The sequence below is a fragment of the Heterocephalus glaber genome, unplaced genomic scaffold (assembly GCF_053883595.1).
Source record: "Heterocephalus glaber isolate CG9 unplaced genomic scaffold, H.glaber_assembly_v1.0 deba00001670, whole genome shotgun sequence".
Classification (NCBI taxonomy): Eukaryota; Metazoa; Chordata; class Mammalia; order Rodentia; family Bathyergidae; genus Heterocephalus; species Heterocephalus glaber.
In genome coordinates this window covers 89,587-107,711 of record NW_028258408.1, presented here as the reverse complement: position 1 = coordinate 107,711, position 18,125 = coordinate 89,587, and the positions used below count along the sequence as shown (strand labels likewise).

Here is an 18,125-nt window from a genome sequence, read left to right as displayed (position 1 = left end):
CGTGGTCTGGGGGGGGTCTCTCGGGAGGCTGGCAGGGCCGGGGGTGGGGCCGGGGAGGGGTCAGGGGCGGGCCCCTGGCGGCTCCGCAGTGGAGAGGGGTCTGAGGCGGCCCCGGGCGGGGGGGGGGGTGTCTGGGCGTGCAGCTGCCCCACCCGGCCGCCCCTGTCCTGGTGCCCCCTCCCCCCTTGCGGCCGGCGCGGAGGGCGGAGCTCGGCGGCGGCTCAGAGGGAGGGCGGGAGGCAGGAGGCGGGAGGGAGGCGGCCCCGCGGCACCGCGCCCCCTCCCCCGGCCCTCCCCCCACCATGGCGCGGAACGAGGCGGCGGCGGCGGCGGCGGCGGGGCCGGGCCCGGGCCCCCCTCCCCCGGCTGGGTGAGCGCGGCCCGCAGCGGCCGGGGTGGGGGTGGGGGTGGGGGTGGGGGCGGGCAGGGGCGCCGGTGTGGGCGCGGGCGTGCGCGCGGGTGTGTGAGTGTGAGTGTATCCGCGGCGCTGCGGCGGGCCCGGTGCGCTCGCGCGGCCCAGTATGCCCGGCGCCGGCGTGCGCGCTGTCCCGCGAGTGTGGCCATCCGGGTGTGTGCGGGGTGTCGAGCCGCGCTGGTGTGTCTGGCCGTGCGTGTGTGTGCCCCGGAGGGCTGCCCCTCCGGCGGTGTGTCTGGGGGGCTATCGCACGCCCCTCGGAGGGGCTGTGTGCAGGTGTGTGTGCGTGGGTTGTGCGGCCAGGTGCGGTTCCCCAGCCGGCGTGTGCGCGCCGCTAGCTGCGTTGGATGTTTGTGTCCGGGTTGGATGTCCATCCGAGGGTCTGTGTAGTCGGGTGTGTTCGCTCCGGTGTCCATTTGTGTGCTTGTGCGTGTGTGTTTGTGTGTGTGTGTGTCTGCGGGTTGTATGTTTCCGAGGGTGTGTGTCTGTGAGTCCACATCAGGTTCCCTGCCGGGTGCTAGGCTCCGCGTCTTGTGGGTCCAGGCCTCGGTTGTGGGTTTGGGGGAGGGGAGTTCGCCGCTCCCTCTGTCCATGTCAACTGGGGGGGTCCTCGGCGGTCCTTGCGGGAGATGGCCATGTCTTCCTCTTCCCGGTGGCTAGGGGGGATGGGCACCCGGGAGGTGGACAGATGGAAGGATGAGAGGCCGAGGGATGGACAGATGGGCCCGGGGGTGGGGGTGGGGGGCGAAGACCTGGGCCTTTCTCACCCACCCACCCTAACTCCCCACTGGCCAGATATCCGAAGATGGGGCCAGAGTTGCCTGTGTCCTGATGGCCAGGCTGGGGGACCTCTGGGGTTGCTGGTGGGAGGATCTCCTTGGAACAGTGCTTTGGGACTCAACCCCCCAATCCTCTGAGATTCCACCTGATGAACTTTGACCTCTGGCTCTGGCTCCAGCCCTGATTGGGGGAGGGGGATCATAATGTGCTGGGAAGCATAGAAGGATTTTTGTGGCCTGCAAGTAGGTGGGGCAAGGTACCTTAGTACCGGGAGGAATGTATGTCCATGACTGTGAGCGAGTGTGACTCTGGGCCTGTCTGTTGACTGTGCTACTGTGGTTCAGTATTATGTGTGCATTTATAAGTGTGTAAATCCCTCATGGGACAACATGTTGTGTATGTGGCACCTACTAGTGAGCATCTTGTGTCTGCAAAGGTAGATCTTTGTGTGTGTTTGTCCCAGGGTTTCTCAGCTTTGTGAGTGTCTGTGTGTGTTTGTGGTTCTGTGTACGAGTGTGTAGCAGCTAGTGTATACATGTGTGTATTGTATTATCTTGGTGTGGGAATATATCAGCTTTATGACTGCCGCATGGAAATGAGAAGTTCCATGAGTGTCCCTGGGCATGTAAGCATGTGTACCTGTGTATTGTTGGCTGTGCAGATGTGTATCTGTTATATGTGTGTGTTCCAGCATGTTGGTGAGTGTGCAAGGTATATCTGTTCTAAATGCAGGTACCTGGTTGTCTGTTAGGGGGCACATGGGTTTCTCGGTCGTGTCTGTGCATCTGTGAGTGTGTGTGTGTAAAAGAAAGTCAGTGTTGTATGTTGTTGTACATATCAACCTGGAGGATGTGTGTGTGTTTACGTTGTGAGTCCATTTTTGCTTCAGTGTTGGTCTCTGGGAGCAGGGTTATGTGTTTTCAAACATGTGCAGGCCACATGTGCCTGTGCCCCTGGTACAAAGCTGACCCCACTTCTGGGCCAGTGGGTTTGGGGCTACGGTATGTCAGGGTCCAGGCACCCATATGCTAGGCCATATGTGCCCATGAAGGGCAGGAGCACCCAGATCTTGCTGGTGTGTCCCTGGGAATCCCGATGAAGAACCGTGGGTTGTGGCCATGTGGGTTGGACATGTCCACACATATTAAGAGTGGATCAGATGCGAGCCTCTGGCCATTCCCCACCTCCTGGTACCACTCAGCCTTTGAAGTTGGGGGCTTGGATGTGAACCCGAGGCTCTAAAGGAGGAAGTGTCTGGTCCTGACTCCTGGGGATCTGAGAAGGAGGAGCCTGGGAACTTAGAATCCTGGGGCTGAGAGAGGAGAGGAACAATTCCAGACTCCAGGATCTTGAGGGAGGATGGACGAAGGGGTTGGGGGATGTGGCTCCTGAGGCTCCAGGTGCCGAAAGGCTAGTCCTGGATTCCTGGGTTTTGCAAGGTGGACTGGCCTAGGTGTCCAGAGATGACTTCTGGGTCCCTCTGATACTATGCAGAGCTTGCAGCAGGAGGGCTGAGAGAGTGATCGCTGCAGGGACTTCCTAGGTTCAGATGGTCTCTAAGGCAGGGGAGGAGGGCTCAGAAAGGAGCCAGAGGATGTTAACAGGGTGGTTTTCTTCCTTTGCAGGTACTGGCGCAGTCCCTGACTCCCTGAAGAGAGGTGAGTGGTGCCCTCAGGCTAGGGAGAGAGATGTGGGGTAATGGAGCTAGTTTGGAGCCAGGTGGGGCCTGGACCTTCCCTGGCAGGGAGCACAGTGCAGGGTACAGCAGTGTCCAGAGGAGCAGATGCCTCTACACTTCCACCTTAGGTAAAGGAGTGGTGACTAACCCAGGGCCATCATAGGTGAGTGAGGGCTTAAGGTGGCCAGGAGGCTGTGGGGCACAGGTGGGGGTCTCGGGGCAGGATATGGCATCCTCTCTCAGGAAGGGTAAGAGGGTTGGGAAAGAGGGGTTCCCTCATGGTGTCAGTAAAGGGTACAAGAAAGTTTTAAGATATGAGTGAGAGAGTTGAATGGTTATGGGGTGTGACTGTGCTTGTATGGGGGAAGACCCGACAGTCTGACCTGCAAAGGCTGAGAAAGAGCCTTAATTATAATAGGACAGGTATAGGGGCTCATGCCTGTAATCCCAGTGCTCTGGGAGGCTGAAGCAGGAGGAATTCAAATGTGAGCATAGACTGAGCAACTGAGTGACTTAGTGAGACCCTGCTCAAAATTAAAAAATAAAAAGGACTGGGATGTAGTTCACTGCTGAGGTACAGCAAAAATGATGATGATGGCGACAGCATAGCTAACATTTATGTAGGGTTTCCTTTGTCAGAAACTATGCAGCAACCCTGTGAGGTAGGTTGTATCGTTACCCCCCTTTCACAGATGGACACCTCGAAGCACAGAGGAGTCACTTGACTTAAGTCACACAGCAAAGACTCGGGATGTGAACCCAGAGTCACATGGGGTTTGGATTCTGGCCCGTAGTGTAGTGGCTCTCAATAAATGTTAGCTGTTCTCCTTGTGGTTCTTTTTTTTTTCTTTTGTATAGGGTATCGAACTTGAGACCTTTTGCTTGCAAGGCAGGCGGCAGAACCACTGAGCTAAATCCCTGGCCCCTCTCCTTGCGATTCTTATTCCTTTTATTTGAGTCTCACTCTGGGTGCAAGAGGCGAGCTCTGCACTTGTTTCACAGATTGGGGTTCTGAGCCCCCAGAGACCCCAGTCAAGCAGGTGCCAAGCTGAATCTCCTAGTCATGGAGTCTCGCTTTCCAGCAAGGCTTTCAGTGCATACAGAGCAGTGTTCTGGGGGAGTGAAAGGCAGATGAGGGGGAGCGGTTCCTAGAGATGGTGAGACACCCCATCCTGCCTCCTTTTCCCTCCTCAGCCGGATCACTGTCTTCCTCCCTCTCAGTCTCCTCCCATTGGTGTCTCTTTAACATTTTCCCTTTCCTGCTGACTGTCTCTGCATGTGTCTTTTCTGTGGTTCTCCTTCATTCTCAGTTTTTCTCTGTCCCCCTGCCTCATTGTCACCCCATTTCTTCATTTAAAAAATTTATATTTTATTATAGTGCTGGGGGTGGGACTCAGGGTCTCGCTCATGCCAGGCAAGTGCTCTGCCACTGAGCCATACCACTAGCCATCCTTCCCTTCTTTGGAGACTCTTTTCCTTTCTGAATCTCTTTCTGTCAGTCCATTGCTTTCCTCTTTGCTTCTCCCTGTCTCTCTTTACCTCTGTCTGGCTTTCTGAGCTCCACTCCCCCCTTCCATGGGGAGAAAGATCAAGGCCACATATGGTCCCTGCCACACACACAGGTTCCTGGGAGGTGGGCCAGCAGAGGCTGGGGTCCAGGGCAGGGTGGGGTGGAAACAGTTTCAGGGTTGCCCCCTTCCCATCCTTTCCTGCCTCGCCCACCCTGTGTTGTGATGGGAGTTGACATGTCGTAGGCTGCAGCTGCTGCAGGGGGAATCCCTGCCGGAAGGTTTTGCCTGGAGCATAGGCACAGTGTGAGTGTGTGTACGTGTGTAGGCATGGATGGGGCCTCGTGTTTCCCCACTGTCAGGAGCACCAAAGTTGGCCCTGCTGGAGAGCTGAGCTGAGCCCAGCACAAAGCCACACTCAGAGGAAGACTCAGAGGAGGACTCAGAGGAGGACTCAGAAGAGGACTCTGGGCGGCCCGGGTGGGAGACTCTGATGCCTTTTTCTCAGCTCCTCCCATCACCATATTCTCTGCCCTGCGAAAGGCGGAAGGGGCCATCTTAACATTTATTGAGTACTTACTGTACGCCAGTCCTTGTGTCAGTGGTTCTCACGTGTGAATTCAGTGAAGACATTGTCATCCCAATTTACAAATCAAGGCATGACAGCCTCACTGGGGAAATCATTGGTGTGGGGTCACAGCGCTAACAAATGGGGAACCAGGATTTGAGTCTGAATCTGTTTGAGTGCAAAGCAGTTGCTCTTTATAATAGTGGACAGTTCTGTACCTGGTACTTATCAGGCACTTGATGATGACGATGATTGCTTGGATGTATTATACCCGTTTTACATGCTAGGCAGTGTTCTAAGTCATCCGCGTCATGTTCTTTAATCCACCCAGTCCTCATAGAGGTAAGACTTATGTCTCCTTTTTACAGATGAAGAAACCGAGATTCAGAGGGGTTCAGACACTTGCCCGAGGTCACACAGCTAGTAAGTGTCACAGCTGGGAATGGAATTGAGAGTATGCTTTTGACATCTCAAGCCTTAAATCACAGTCCACTGTGATTTCAAAATATTTGGTGGATAGTGAAGAGCCCAGGCTGGGCCAGGTGTCACCTTTCTTATTTCGAGATCATGAGAAGTCAAGAAGCTCCTAGAAAGGGGGCAAAGGTGGGGGTAGAGCACTCATGGGAGGGGAGCTGGCACGTTAGCAAGCAGCATGGAAATATAGTCATCTGTTAATATGGAATGCATGGCAGCTGATGACAAGTCCTGTCTGTCCTATAGGGTCTAGTGATTTGGGGAAAGGGATGCAAGTCTGACTCTTAGTAGGGCATCCCAGGGCTGCTGGGAGGCGATTGCGCATGTGCTTGGGTAACTGTCTCTGTCCCTGCAGGTCTCACTGCCCACTCCTGCCTTCCCACTGCACCATGGCTCCGGGCCCCTTTGCCTCGGTGCTCCTCTCGCCGACACCTGCTGCCCTGCCCTTCCTGCTGCTGCTCTGGGCCGGGGCATCTCGCAGTCAGCCGTGTCCGGGCCGCTGCATCTGCCAGAACGTGGCGCCCACGCTGACCATGCTGTGCGCTAAGACCGGCTTGCTCTTCGTGCCGCCGGCCATCGACAGGCGCGTGGTGGAGCTGCGGCTCACCGACAACTTCATCGCTGCTGTGCGCCGCCGAGACTTTGCCAACATGACCAGCCTGGTGCATCTCACTCTCTCCCGGAACACCATCGGCCAGGTGGCACCCGGAGCCTTCGCAGACCTCCGCGCCCTCCGCGCCCTGCACCTCGACAGCAACCGTCTGGCTGAGGTGCGCGGTGACCAGCTTCGCGGCCTGGGCAACCTCCGCCACCTGATCCTTGGCAACAACCAGATCCGCAAGGTGGAGCCCGCCGCCTTTGACGCCTTCCTGTCCACCGTGGAGGACCTGGATCTGTCCTACAATAACTTGGAGGCCCTGCCGTGGGAGGCGGTGGGCCAGATGGTGAACCTCAACACACTCACGCTGGACCACAATCTCATCGACCACATCGCCGAGGGGACCTTCGTGCAGCTGCACAAGCTGGTGCGCCTGGACATGACCTCCAACCGCCTGCACAAACTCCCGCCTGACGGGCTCTTCCTGAGGTCCCAGGGTGGTGGACCCAAGCCACCCACTCCGCTGACTGTCAGCTTCGGCGGAAACCCACTGCACTGCAACTGTGAGCTGCTCTGGCTGCGGCGGCTGACCCGGGAGGACGACCTGGAGACCTGCGCCACCCCAGAGCACCTCACTGACCGTTACTTCTGGTCCATCCCCGAGGAGGAGTTCCTGTGTGAACCCCCGCTGATCACGCGGCAGGCAGGAGGCCGGGCCCTGGTGGTAGAGGGCCAGGCGGTCAGCTTGCGCTGCCGGGCGGTGGGGGACCCTGAACCCGTGGTGCATTGGGTGGCACCTGATGGGCGGCTGCTGGGAAACTCCAGCCGGACCCGCGTCCGGGGGGATGGGACACTGGATGTGACCATTACCACCCTGCGGGATAGTGGCACTTTCACTTGCATTGCTTCCAATGCTGCGGGGGAAGCCACGGCGCCCGTGGAGGTGTGCGTAGTACCTTTGCCACTGATGGCGCCCCCACCAGCTGCCCCGCCGCCTCTCACTGAGCCCGGCTCCTCTGACATCGCCACACCAGGTAGACCTGGTGCCAACGATTCCACTGCTGAGCGCAGGCTGGTGGCGGCGGAGCTCACCTCCAGCTCAGTGCTTATCCGCTGGCCCGCTCAGAGGCCGGTGCCTGGCATCCGCATGTACCAGGTCCAGTACAACAGCTCGGCGGATGACTCCCTGGTCTACAGGTGCGTGTGTGGGCTGTGGCCCAGGACCCCCTCCCCAGCCCAGGCCCCTCCCTCTCACCTGCCCACCTCTTGGTCTTCTTGTTCAGCTGGGGTTGTATGGTCTTGCCTACTTGTCCCAGGCCCTCATTGGCCCTTCTTCCTCTCTTCTCTATTTCTGTCTCACTGTCTCTATTTTCCTTTAGCTTACCAAATATGTGTTGAGCACCACCATGAGCAGACCAGGGTTGAGGACTGGAGTTGTAGCAGTGAAGCAGCACAGAGTGATTGGCTGTTTAGAGCCTGATCTGAGGGGCGTTGTGGTCAATATCACTGCTGGCCACAAGGGTCTGATCATGTACCTCTTCAGTTAAGCGTTGAGAGCACAGCACACACATATGTTTACAGTTATATTTCTATTTAGAAATTATATACCAGTACTATCTTTTTTTTTTTTTTGGTACCAGGGATCAAACTCGGGTCCTTGCACTTGCGCAGCAGGCTGCGAAACCACTGGGCTAAATCCCTGGCCCAATATACCAGTACTATTATACCAACACATTGGGTACATTAGAAAACAAAAAAGTATGAGAAAAATCTGCACTATTTCTACCCTCCGTTGGGTTAGAAGCCATTGCCCTGACGGGAACAGACCTGTATGGTGTAGACAGACATGGGAGTTACCATCTTCCTCATGTCTGGTATTCTTTCTGTCTCTACCACTTCTCCCTCTTGCCCCTGCTCTGTGCTAGGTCCTGAGCTGGGTGCTGGGAGCCCTGGGAGCCCAGGACACCGGGTCCCTGCCCTCAGGGAGCTCACAGCTTTGTGGGAGGAGGCCCACAGAATGCAGAGAACCACTGCCTTGGCCCTGAGTGTTCCCATCTCAGTGGTTTCCAGTACAGCTCTTGGTCACAGAAGTGGTATACAGTGGGCATGGCACATGGTGGGCACTTGATAAGTGACTGTTGACTTATGTATCTGTCCTGTCTCTGCCTCCCTCACGGACACTGAAGAGCACCTGCTGAATGCCTGGGCTTGTGTTTGAATTTACTGGAGGAGGCCAGAGGCATTTCCCCACCTGTGGGAGCCCTAGCTCATGGGTGCAGACCTTCACAAAAGCCTGTCTCTTGGCCTCCATCTCCACCTTTCCCAGTGTTCTCATGGCTACAGGCCTGGAGGCATCTTTTCTTTGTTGGTTGAATGAATAAATGCCTCTCTTTCTCTTTGGTTCTGTTTTCTTCTTTTTCTTTTTCTTTTGAGACAGGGTCTTGCTGTGTGCTTCAGGCTGGCCTTGAACTCATTATTTAGCCAAGGCTGGCCTCAAATTCACAGCAATCCTCCGGCCTCAGCCTCCCAAGTGCTGGGATTACAGATGTGTGCAACCACATCCATATTGTTTTTCTTGTTTTGATTTTGGCCACCAAACACCGAGTAAATACTTACTTGTGTCAGATCTTGTGTTGGGCCTTGGGCCTCCTAACTTAGAGCAGCCAGGACTAGTCTTGCAAATAGTAGGCAAACAAGTGAACCAATCAGGAAGCTTCATGAGACGCTCTCAAGATTGCTACTTCATTTCCCCAGCTCTTTCCTGTTTTACAGATGAACTTGTGTCTCAGTGGGGATTGTCACTTGCCCATGTTCACATGGAAAGTAACAGGGCTGTTCTTATGGAGAAGGCACTCTTATTGAATGCCTACTGTTTGCCAGGCAGGGATGGAGGGGAGATGATAATCCATGTATGTAAACAACTCAGTTTCTGTGACTCTCTACCTCTCTGTTTCTCTTTCCTTCTTTCTGACCCATGGTCACCACAAGATGGGATGGGGGACAGTTCACAGGCCCCCAGACCCTGGATGTATGCAGCTGTCGATGGCCCCATCCCCAGCTGGGCAACAGATTCCAGGGATCTTCCTTTCCTCTTAGGGCCACAGTTCTAGTCCTCCATCCCTTATTGCAGATGCTGTGCTATGGCACTGCAAGGGTTAACATTCTCACTGCTACCACGGGGCGGGGTGGAGATGACATCCAACCAGAAGCCTGCTCAGCTGCTTGCTCTGGTCTTGCAGCCAATTAGAGACACGTGGGCTCCAGCTTTCTTAAGGAGCCAGTCTCTGTCCTTGAGAAAGGGGAACCCCTAGCAACTAGTTATTTTGGGGAAAGTAGCAAGGGAATCCAAGGGTCTCAGAGAGAGAGGAAGTGAGAAGAGGAAGAGGAAGACAAAGCCAGGGAGGAGGCCAGGGTGGGTGGAACAGAGTGGCATTCGTCTGAGAAAAGTCAGAATGAGGTAGAAGGGGAGAGTGGGTGAGCCTTTGGGGGCCTGTATTGAATCCTTTGGTTGGAGGGTACTCTTGGTAGTGGGGCTGGATGCCTGAGGTGGGGCTTGAGGACCCGAAGGTGGCCCAGCTGGAGGGAAAGGTGGAGCTTCCCCTAGAGGTTAGAGGGCTGTGGAGATGGGGCATGGCCTTCCAGAGGGGTGGAGCTTGTTCTGCATGGTCCCAGGCAGAAGAAGGGGTGGTCCTTGTCCCTGGTGAGCCACTAAGAGGCTTCACAGGAAAGAAGGGCTTGTGTGTGTGGGGGGGAGTGCTGGCATGCAAATCCATGTGCACTTGGCAGGCCTGGGCTCGCTGAGGCTGCACTCAGCCGGCAGGGTGGAGGGGATGTGCTATACAGCCTTGAGCTAAGGCCTGAAGGTGTAGCCCTCCAGGGGAGGGGACGGGTCTCACAGATGGAGGAGACTGTGCAGTTGGCAGGAGTGGGAGCCACAGTAAGGGTTCCTGGCCAACATTAAATGGGATAGAAGCTAATAGTGATAGTTCCAGGCTTTGGATATTTTAACTCATTTGTTCCTCATACCATCTTGGTGATATGGGAGTTATCCTCATTTGGGGAAAATGTTGCACAGAGTTTAGAAAATTACCTAAGCTCACAGAGCTAGCAAGGGGCAAAGGAGAGCTTCAAACCCAGGCAATCTGGCTCTCAGATTGGGTTGGCTTCATTGAATCTCTACACTGCTCTTCACTTGAGGGGAGGGGCCCATAGCAAGAAAGGAGCAGGTGTGCCTGGCTACATTTGACTCAATTGTGCATGTTATTCTGGGGGTGTGATTTGGTGGCTTCTGGTGATACAGGCCTAGGCATGCAAGGGGTGCACATGGGCCTAAGCACAGTAGGGAAGCTATCCTTATTTGGCCTTTGCATGGTGTGACTCGGAAGCCACAGTTCAATCAGAAGGGGAGTAGTTTGTAGCAATGGTTCCATGAGTGGGAATGTGTAGTCAAGGGGCCCAGAAACTGTGCCAGAAGCTACCTGTTTTACCTAAAGGTGGGGCATGCAGATACAAATGAGGGACCTGCATCACAGTTTCCCACTGATGTTGGCGTCCACCTGAGTAGGGCTGGGGTGTGCTGATAAGGGGGAGTGGCCAGTAGCATCAGTTCCCTTAAATGGTAACTATGTGCAGATGACAGAGTGGAGCGTGAATGGCAGTTGTCCTAATAGGAGTGAGACACTCTAAGAAGGCATGTCCCTTGAGGCCAGGGGTGAAACCTATGCAGCGCTGTTCCCAGGCAGGTGCCAGGATGTGTCCCTGGGGAAAGATGGGTGCTGAGACAGCCAGGTGGGTCTGGGAGGGTCTGGGGAGGCATGCAGGTTAGAGGCGTGGCCTGTAACCCGGTCCTGAAAGGGTGAGAAATGTGGCCCAGTAGGGGATGAGATACTGTGAGTACTTTTCCATCCTCTCTGTTTACTATCAGTGGGGCCTAAAGTGAAAGGGAATAGTTCAGAGTGGGTCTAACTCTGCTCTGCTCCTGCCCTTTCCTGCAGGATGATCCCGTCCACCAGCCAGACCTTCCTGGTGAATGATCTGGCAGCAGGCCGCGCCTACGACTTGTGCGTTCTGGCAGTCTATGACGATGGGGCCACCGCCCTGCCAGCCACAAGAGTGGTGGGCTGCGTGCAGTTCACCACTGCTGGGGATCCTGCGCCTTGCCGTCCGTTGAGGGCCCATTTCTTGGGCGGCACCATGATCATCGCCATCGGGGGCGTCATTGTCGCCTCAGTCCTCGTTTTTATTGTTCTGCTCATGATTCGCTACAAGGTGTACGGCGACGGGGACAGCCGCCGCGGCAAGGGCACCTCCAGGTCGCCCCCGAGGGTCAGCCACGTGTGCTCCCAGACCAATGGCGCTGGCGCGCAACCAGCTGCTCAGCCCGCGCAGGACCGCTACGAGGCGCTGCGTGAGGTGGCGCCAGGACGCGAGGTGACCGTGCCAGCTGCTGCTGCCGTCGCCGTCGAGGCCAAGGCCACTGCGGCCGAGGCAACTTCCATGGAACCAGAGGTGGTGCTGGGACGCTCGCTGGGCGGCTCAGCCACCTCGCTGTGCCTGCTGCCATCCGAGGAAACTTCTGGGGAGGAGTCTCGAGCAGTGACAGGGCCTCGGAGGAGCCGTTCTGGGGCTCTGGGGCCGCCAGCGTCAGCGCCCCCGACTCTAGCTCTGGTTCCCGGGGGAGCCTCGGCCCGCCCCAGGCCGCAGCAGCGCTACTCCTTCGACGGGGACTACGGGGCGCTTTTCCAGAGCCACAGTTACCCGCGCCGCGCCCGGCGGACAAAGCGCCACCGTTCCACGCCGCACCTGGACGGGGCCGGAGGGGGCGCGGCCGGGGAGGATGGAGACCTGGGGCTGGCCTCCGCCAGGGCGCGCCTGGCCTTTACCAGCACCGAGTGGATGTTGGAGAGTACCGTGTGAGCCAGGGGGCGGGCGCCGGGATGCCTGGGGGCCGCGGACCAACGCCCAGCCGCCTGGCCGCCAGGGTGGACCAGGGAAGTGTGCGCAGAGACGCGCCCAGCTCCTCCGGGAGGGGCGCCCACCCCAGGCTCGAGGCCACGCCCCCGCGCAGGGGCTTGGCCGGGGCCATCTCCTGCCCCGCCCCGCCTCCTGCCCCTCCCCCCCGCGCGCTCTCGGACCTCGCTGGAGCCGGTGCCTTACACAGCGAAGCGCGGGGAGGGGCAGGGCCCCCCCCTCGACACTGCAGCACTGAGACACGAGCCCCTCCCCTAGCCCGGGACCCGGGGCAGGGGCGAGGGGCCCATTTCTTGTATCTGGCTGGACTAGATCCTATTCTGTCCCGCGGCGGCCTCCAAAGCCCCACCTCACCCCACTCACCTCCCTGGTCCCGTTGGGTCTGGCTTGGGGTCTTCCTCTTTTCCCCTCGTCTGTCTCTGTCTCGCCCTCTGTCTCATGTCTCTGTCTGGCCCTACTTGTCTCTCCTTTCTGTGCCCCGTTGTCGTCTGCTCTCCCTGTGCCCTCCGGGGTTCGACCCAGTCTTCCCGTCTCTCCAGATCTCCTCTCCTCGCTCCCCGCTCTCCCGGGCAGGTCCCACAGAATGGACCAGACTCTCTCCTATGCCTTCCTCGTTCCCCCAATGAATCCCACATGAACAAAATCCAAAACCAAATCCCCCTCCCTACCGGAGCCGGAACCCTCCGCCGCAGCAGAATTAAACTTTTTTTCTGTGTCCGAGGCCGCTCTGCTGACCTGTGTGTGTGTCCATGTGTCTTGGGGGAGGGCACCTAGATTGTTGCATAAGGGACCCAAGTCAGACTGAAGGAGAAATGACTAACCGGCCGGCAGACCGGCAGACAGGCGGCTCCTGTGTTCGCACAGACGTGGAGTGGGGAATAATAAAAATAAACCGACAATTATAGCTATCACAGGTGCCTACTATGTGCTAAGCACTTAAGTCATTTAGGCCTTGCAAGAACCCTAGGACAGGGGTACCGTTATCCCATTTTACAGATGAAGAAATTGAGGTCTAGAAAAGTTAAATAATTTGCCCATGAGAAGATAACCAGAAAGTGGAAAAATTAGGATTTAAAAAGGCAGGCAGAGCTGGGCATGGTGGTCGCACCTGTAGTCCTGGCAACTTAGGAGGCTGAGGCAGAAGGATCTTGAGTCTAGAAGTTTGACACTAGCCTAGGCAACACGGCCAGATTCCCATCACAAGAATAAAGAGGTAAATAAAAAATTAAAAGGCAGGTGGCTTCTGAGTCTGTCCTCTTAACCTGAGCTCACTCTGCAGAGCAGTCACTGAGTGGTCACCCCTCTCTCTGACACCCCACCACTGTGTGAGGTCGATATCCTTTGTTCCATTTTATAGATAGGCATCTGAACCAGAGAGGGGAAGTCATTTGTCCGAGATCATCCTCCCTTACCCCCATTATTAAATACTGGGCCTGGCAGTTTGCCTCTATGGTCTGCATCTGAGGCTGGGGTGGCCCTGTGACCTTGGCTGAGTGTGCCCAAGGGTAGCCTTATGGGGTGGGGGGCGAGGGAGAGCTCTGGACACTGCATCTGGAGCCTGAGGGAGCCTCGGAAAAGTGGCGTTGGGTGGGACCGAGGAGGGTGCTGTGGGGAGGGGCTGAGTCTGGGAAGGACAGCTGGTGTGTGTGTGTGTGTGTTGGGGGGCTCAGGGCATCCCAGCCCTTGCAGGGCCCAGCAGTGAAAACACCTTCCCGATCCCCAATCCCCAGGAAGAAGGAAGAAGGCTTCAAGCCAGCCAGGGGCCCCCTGAGGCCTGGGGAGGAGGAGAGAAAGACAGAAATAGAAACAGAGCAGGAGGGAGGAGGATGGATCTGGGCAGACAGGGTGGGAGGCAGCAAGGACAGCAGCATCAGGGAATCACAGGCCAGGAGGCTCCCTCACCCAGTGGCCCAGCCACACTCATCCTTGTCACTCGAGATGACACCTGAGTGCCTCCCACCGGCCAGACACTGCTCTGGCAAACCTTCCCTGATGGGTGAATCAGGAGCCCACCGCCCAGTGCCCGTGGCATAGCACTTGTGCAATGGAGTGACTCCCACAGTAAACCCAATGGCATTAAAGCCTGCTGCAGATGCATGTGGTGTGTGCACCCAACTTTCTAGATGAGGAAACTGGCACTCAGACAAACTGCCCAGCATCACACAAGTCAGTAAGTGGCAGAGTCATGATTGGGTGGCTGGGCCACCTCCACATCCTGCCTACCTAACCATCGTCTCTGAGATACTCAATGAAGCTTTGATTTGTTTGTTTTTTGAGACAGGGTCTCACTATGCAGTTCAGGCTGGGCTTGAACTCACTTGTAGCCCAGGCTGGCCTGGAACTTACAGAAATCTTCTTGCCTCAGTCTCCCAAGTGCTAGGATTACAGGTGTGCACCACCATGCCTGCCTTCAATGAAGCTTTACTGGACATGGCCTGAGTACATGGCCCACTGCAGGGGCTATAGTAATGAACAAAACAGGCAAACTAAACACAAGAAAGCCCTGCTTTCTGGAGCTTTTATTCTAGAAGGGAGAGGAAGCAAATTAATAAGCAAAGCAAGTAAATAATGAGTGGTAGAGGTGTGGTGGCACACATCTGTAATCCTACCACTCTGTGAGGGTGAGGCAGCAGGACTGTAAATTTGAACTCAGCATAAGTAAATTAAGTGATTTAGTGAGACCCTCTCTCAAAATCAGTCAATCAATCAATCAATCAATCAATCAATCAATCAGGGCTGAGTTGTAGCTCAGTGTGAAGGCCCTGGGTTCAATCCCCAGTACTAGAAGAAAAAAAGTAATGGTAAATTAATGCCACGTGAGGAATGAAAGAAAAGATGACAGCACAGGGTATGCCTGGGAGGCCTACTTCAGCTTGGTGAGGGGTCAAGGAACATGAAGTTTGAGCTGAAGATGTCCATTCTGGGATAAGACAAAAGTAACAGCATGTGCAAAGGCCTGGAGGCAGAGGTGCACTTGGTGTGCTACAGGTAGTGTGTCTGGACTGGAGTGATGATGAGAGGGAGAGGACAGGTGTTAAGAGAAGCAAGCAGGTGGTAGTTTCCACAGAACCTGGTAGCCTGTGATTGAGAGTTAACACGTCATTCTTCAGAGCTATGGGAGGCTGGTGGTTTTCAGTGGGGTGAGTATGGGGTCTGATATCCATGAAGACTCCAGCTTTGGGATGGGATATGCTTACTTTCAAAACAAAATTAGGCTTGGTGCAGTGGTACACACCTGTAATCCCAGCTACTTGGAAGGCTGAGCCAGGAGGACTGCAAGTCAGAGCCCAGCCTGTGCAACTTAGTGGGGTCTTGTTTCCAAATTTAAGAAGAGGTGGGGAGGTAGCCCAGTGATAATGCACTTGCCTAGCATGGTTGAGGCCCTAGGTTCCATCCCCAGCCCCAGGGGGGATACATTAGGAATTTCTGTCTCAGAACTTGCTATCTATTCATCATGAATTTTGGGCCCACAAGGTCCCTAGTCCAAGCCCTTGTATGACCCCCCACCCACCTTCCCTCTTCTATAGCCCCAAGCCCATCATTTCATAGGGAGGGATCTATTAAGGCCAGTGCCATACTTGTCTTTGAGAATCAAGGGCTTTAGACCTAAGGAATAGACACAGTAGGTGAGCACAGCCACGCAGCATCCAAGTGGAGTGTTCGGGCATTGTGCTAGCCCAGTGCTGGGCGCTGGAGACCCAACGATGACCAGGGCAGATCCAGTCCCTGCCATCCTGGAACTCAGATGGACTATGGGGCTGTGATGGGGTGTTGAGGAGACCTTGGGAGCCCAGAGGAGGTGCCCAGCCCAGCCTGGAAGGTCAGGGGTTATTTAAGAGTCTTTTGGTGGCAAGTGACAGAAACTCAGCACAATAAATTAGGCAGAAAAAGGGTAACGTCCCCCCCCCCCACACACTCCACAGAGCTGAGAAAGAGACAGAATTAAGGGTAAAGCCCAAGAAGCAAGGCCTTGGGGCCAGGAACACAGACTCAGCCTCTCCAAGACCCTCTTCCCACATGTTTCTCTTCTTTGCTCCTCTCAGCTTAGATTCTTCTCTTTCAACTACATATGGTAGGGGAAAAGGGTCATTTATTAGAGACAGACCTAGGCCTTCCATAGCTCAGAGGTCAAATGGCAGAATCTCTAGTTCTAAGAGAAAAATCCCAGGGAAGGGCTCCGATTGTCTGAGGTCACATGGCCAGCCCATCCCCTCTGATTGCGGTATTGAGGGAATGGAATGCTATCATTGGTCAGGTGGAAGGGTCACCTGTTCAGGTCATGTGGCCTGTAGAAAGGGGTTACCATATATTAGGTTGAATCATATAAACTTGTCATTTTATTTTCGTGGAGCCAAAGATTGAACCCAGAACCTCATGGTCACAAAATGGCTGCCATAGCCTCACGCCTCAGGTCTTCATACCAACAAATTAAACAGAAAGGAAGGGAACACATGGAAAAGAGTGTTATACCAGGGAAGAAATTAAAATAATAAGAATAACAGCAACAAACACATATGTGAGGTTTACCCAATGTCAAGCTCTATTTTAAATTCTTTACATCAACTAACTCATTTTAGAAGCCCCTGGTTGGATGGCCACTTCAAGCTACAAGAAAACAAAAGAAGTGAAAGCAAATCATGTCCTTGAAAAACAATGAACAGAGTGTGCCCTCTCCTTCTTGCCCTCTCTCCCTCTCTCTCTCCTCTGTCTCTTTCTGTCTCTCTCTCTCTGCCTCTATCTCTATCTCTCTCTTTCTCTTTCTTTTTATTTTTGCAATGCTGTGGAGTGAGCCCAGGGCCTTGTGCATCCTAGGCAATCACTGTACCACTGAGCTACACTCCCAGCCCCAGAGCATGCTTTACACAATCATGTGTTAGACACCATGTTATCCCAGTGAATCAAGCTCTTTGCCGTATGAACACTGTAATGAAAGCTTTCTGTTGTTGTCAGCCCCCTAGTCTCCTCAGGGGACAGGTTCCAGGACACCTGGGGATAGCAGGATCCACAGACATTCCAGTTCCTCATACAAAGACATGGCATTTGCATATAATGTACACAATCCTCCCTCAGACTTAAGTCAACTCTAGATTACTTATAATACCTAATACAGTGTAAATGCTATGTAAATGGTTGTTAAACTCTATTGTTTAGGGAATAATAACAAGAAAAAAGCCTGTACATACTCAATACAGAGGTATCTTTTTTTGAATATTTTCCACCTGTGATTGGTGGAGTTCACCCGTGGAACCTCTGGGTGCCCTGGCAGGATGCTACCCAGCTCCCTTCCCTCCTCTCACTGGGTGGGCTCTAAGTCTGTTCTGGTATTAACCCTCCTGGGGGCAGGTTTTCAGGGAAACACCTTCTCCCCATCTCAGAAGTGAAGCTTGATTAGCTTGACAGTGATTGCTTTACATTTTGACATGTAACTAGATGCTAGTCAATGAGACAAACATGCACATCTAAGGGGGTTTTGGTGCAAGTTTCTTCCTTGCTTTTTTTCTGTTTTAATTAATTGTGTATTTTTAGTATGTGTTTGCAGCACATAATGATTACATCTATTGGGGGAGTTCATACATGTACATAACACATCTGGATTCTTCTCTGTCCCCTTCCCCTCACATCCTTCTCAGCTCTCTCCAACTCTTTTTAAAATTAAGTTTATTGGTACATTTTAGGTATACAGTATAATGACATTCATCATTGGAGATTTGTACCTTTACATAATCTATCTTGATTCCTATTTTTTTCCCCTTCCCCTGCCCTCCCTTCAACACCTCCACCCCTCTCTATTTACAAAGACTTTGTTTCCATTTTTTAATTTTCTCATATTAAATCCATTCCCCTCTTTCTTTTCCCCTACTCCTCCAAATTCCCTTTCCCCTTTGCACCTTTTCTTCTAATTTCACATTATACATTTTGATCCTTATTTACACTTGCAGTTTCTTATACCAGAGAAACTATTCAGTACTTACACATGTGTGTCCTACTTATTTCACTTGAGTATGGCCTCAATGTGCATCCATTTAGCTATAAATGTCTCTAAATGCTCATTCTTTATGGCTGAATAGTACTCCATTTTATAAAAAAAACCCCACATTATCTTTATCCAGTCTCCAGTTGATGGGCAAATGGGC

General features: G+C 54.2%; 1 protein-coding gene across 4 annotated transcripts; it reads left to right on the top strand.

Annotated features, from left to right (window-relative positions):
• Window positions 1–273: 273 nt before the first annotated feature.
• On the top strand, window positions 274–12,711 carry Lrfn1 (leucine rich repeat and fibronectin type III domain containing 1). 4 transcript variants are annotated; one of them, XM_004859103.4, is made up of 5 exons: window positions 274–370; window positions 2,821–2,853; window positions 5,318–5,372; window positions 5,779–7,218; window positions 11,016–12,711. In XM_004859103.4, exons 4-5 carry the CDS (start codon window positions 5,813–5,815, stop codon window positions 11,935–11,937), a joined length of 2,328 nt encoding a protein of 775 aa, XP_004859160.1. In that variant the 5' UTR covers window positions 274–370; window positions 2,821–2,853; window positions 5,318–5,372; window positions 5,779–5,812; the 3' UTR covers window positions 11,938–12,711. The 4 variants fall into 4 exon arrangements, with proteins under 4 accessions (XP_004859160.1, XP_004859159.1, XP_004859161.1 ...); XM_004859102.4 differs by lacking the exon at window positions 274–370 and adding an exon at window positions 464–568; XM_004859104.4 differs by lacking the exon at window positions 274–370 and adding an exon at window positions 576–691.
• The last annotated feature ends 5,414 nt before the right edge of the window (window positions 12,712–18,125 follow it).

Coding starts and splice junctions, on each gene's coding strand:
- Lrfn1 (XM_004859103.4), top strand. CDS start 5,813: ATGGCTCCGGGCCCCTTTGCCTCGGTGCTCCTCTCGCCGACACCTGCT. Junction 7,219..11,015: donor GATGACTCCCTGGTCTACAG/GTGCGTGTGTGG, acceptor CCTTTCCTGCAG/GATGATCCCGTCCACCAGCC.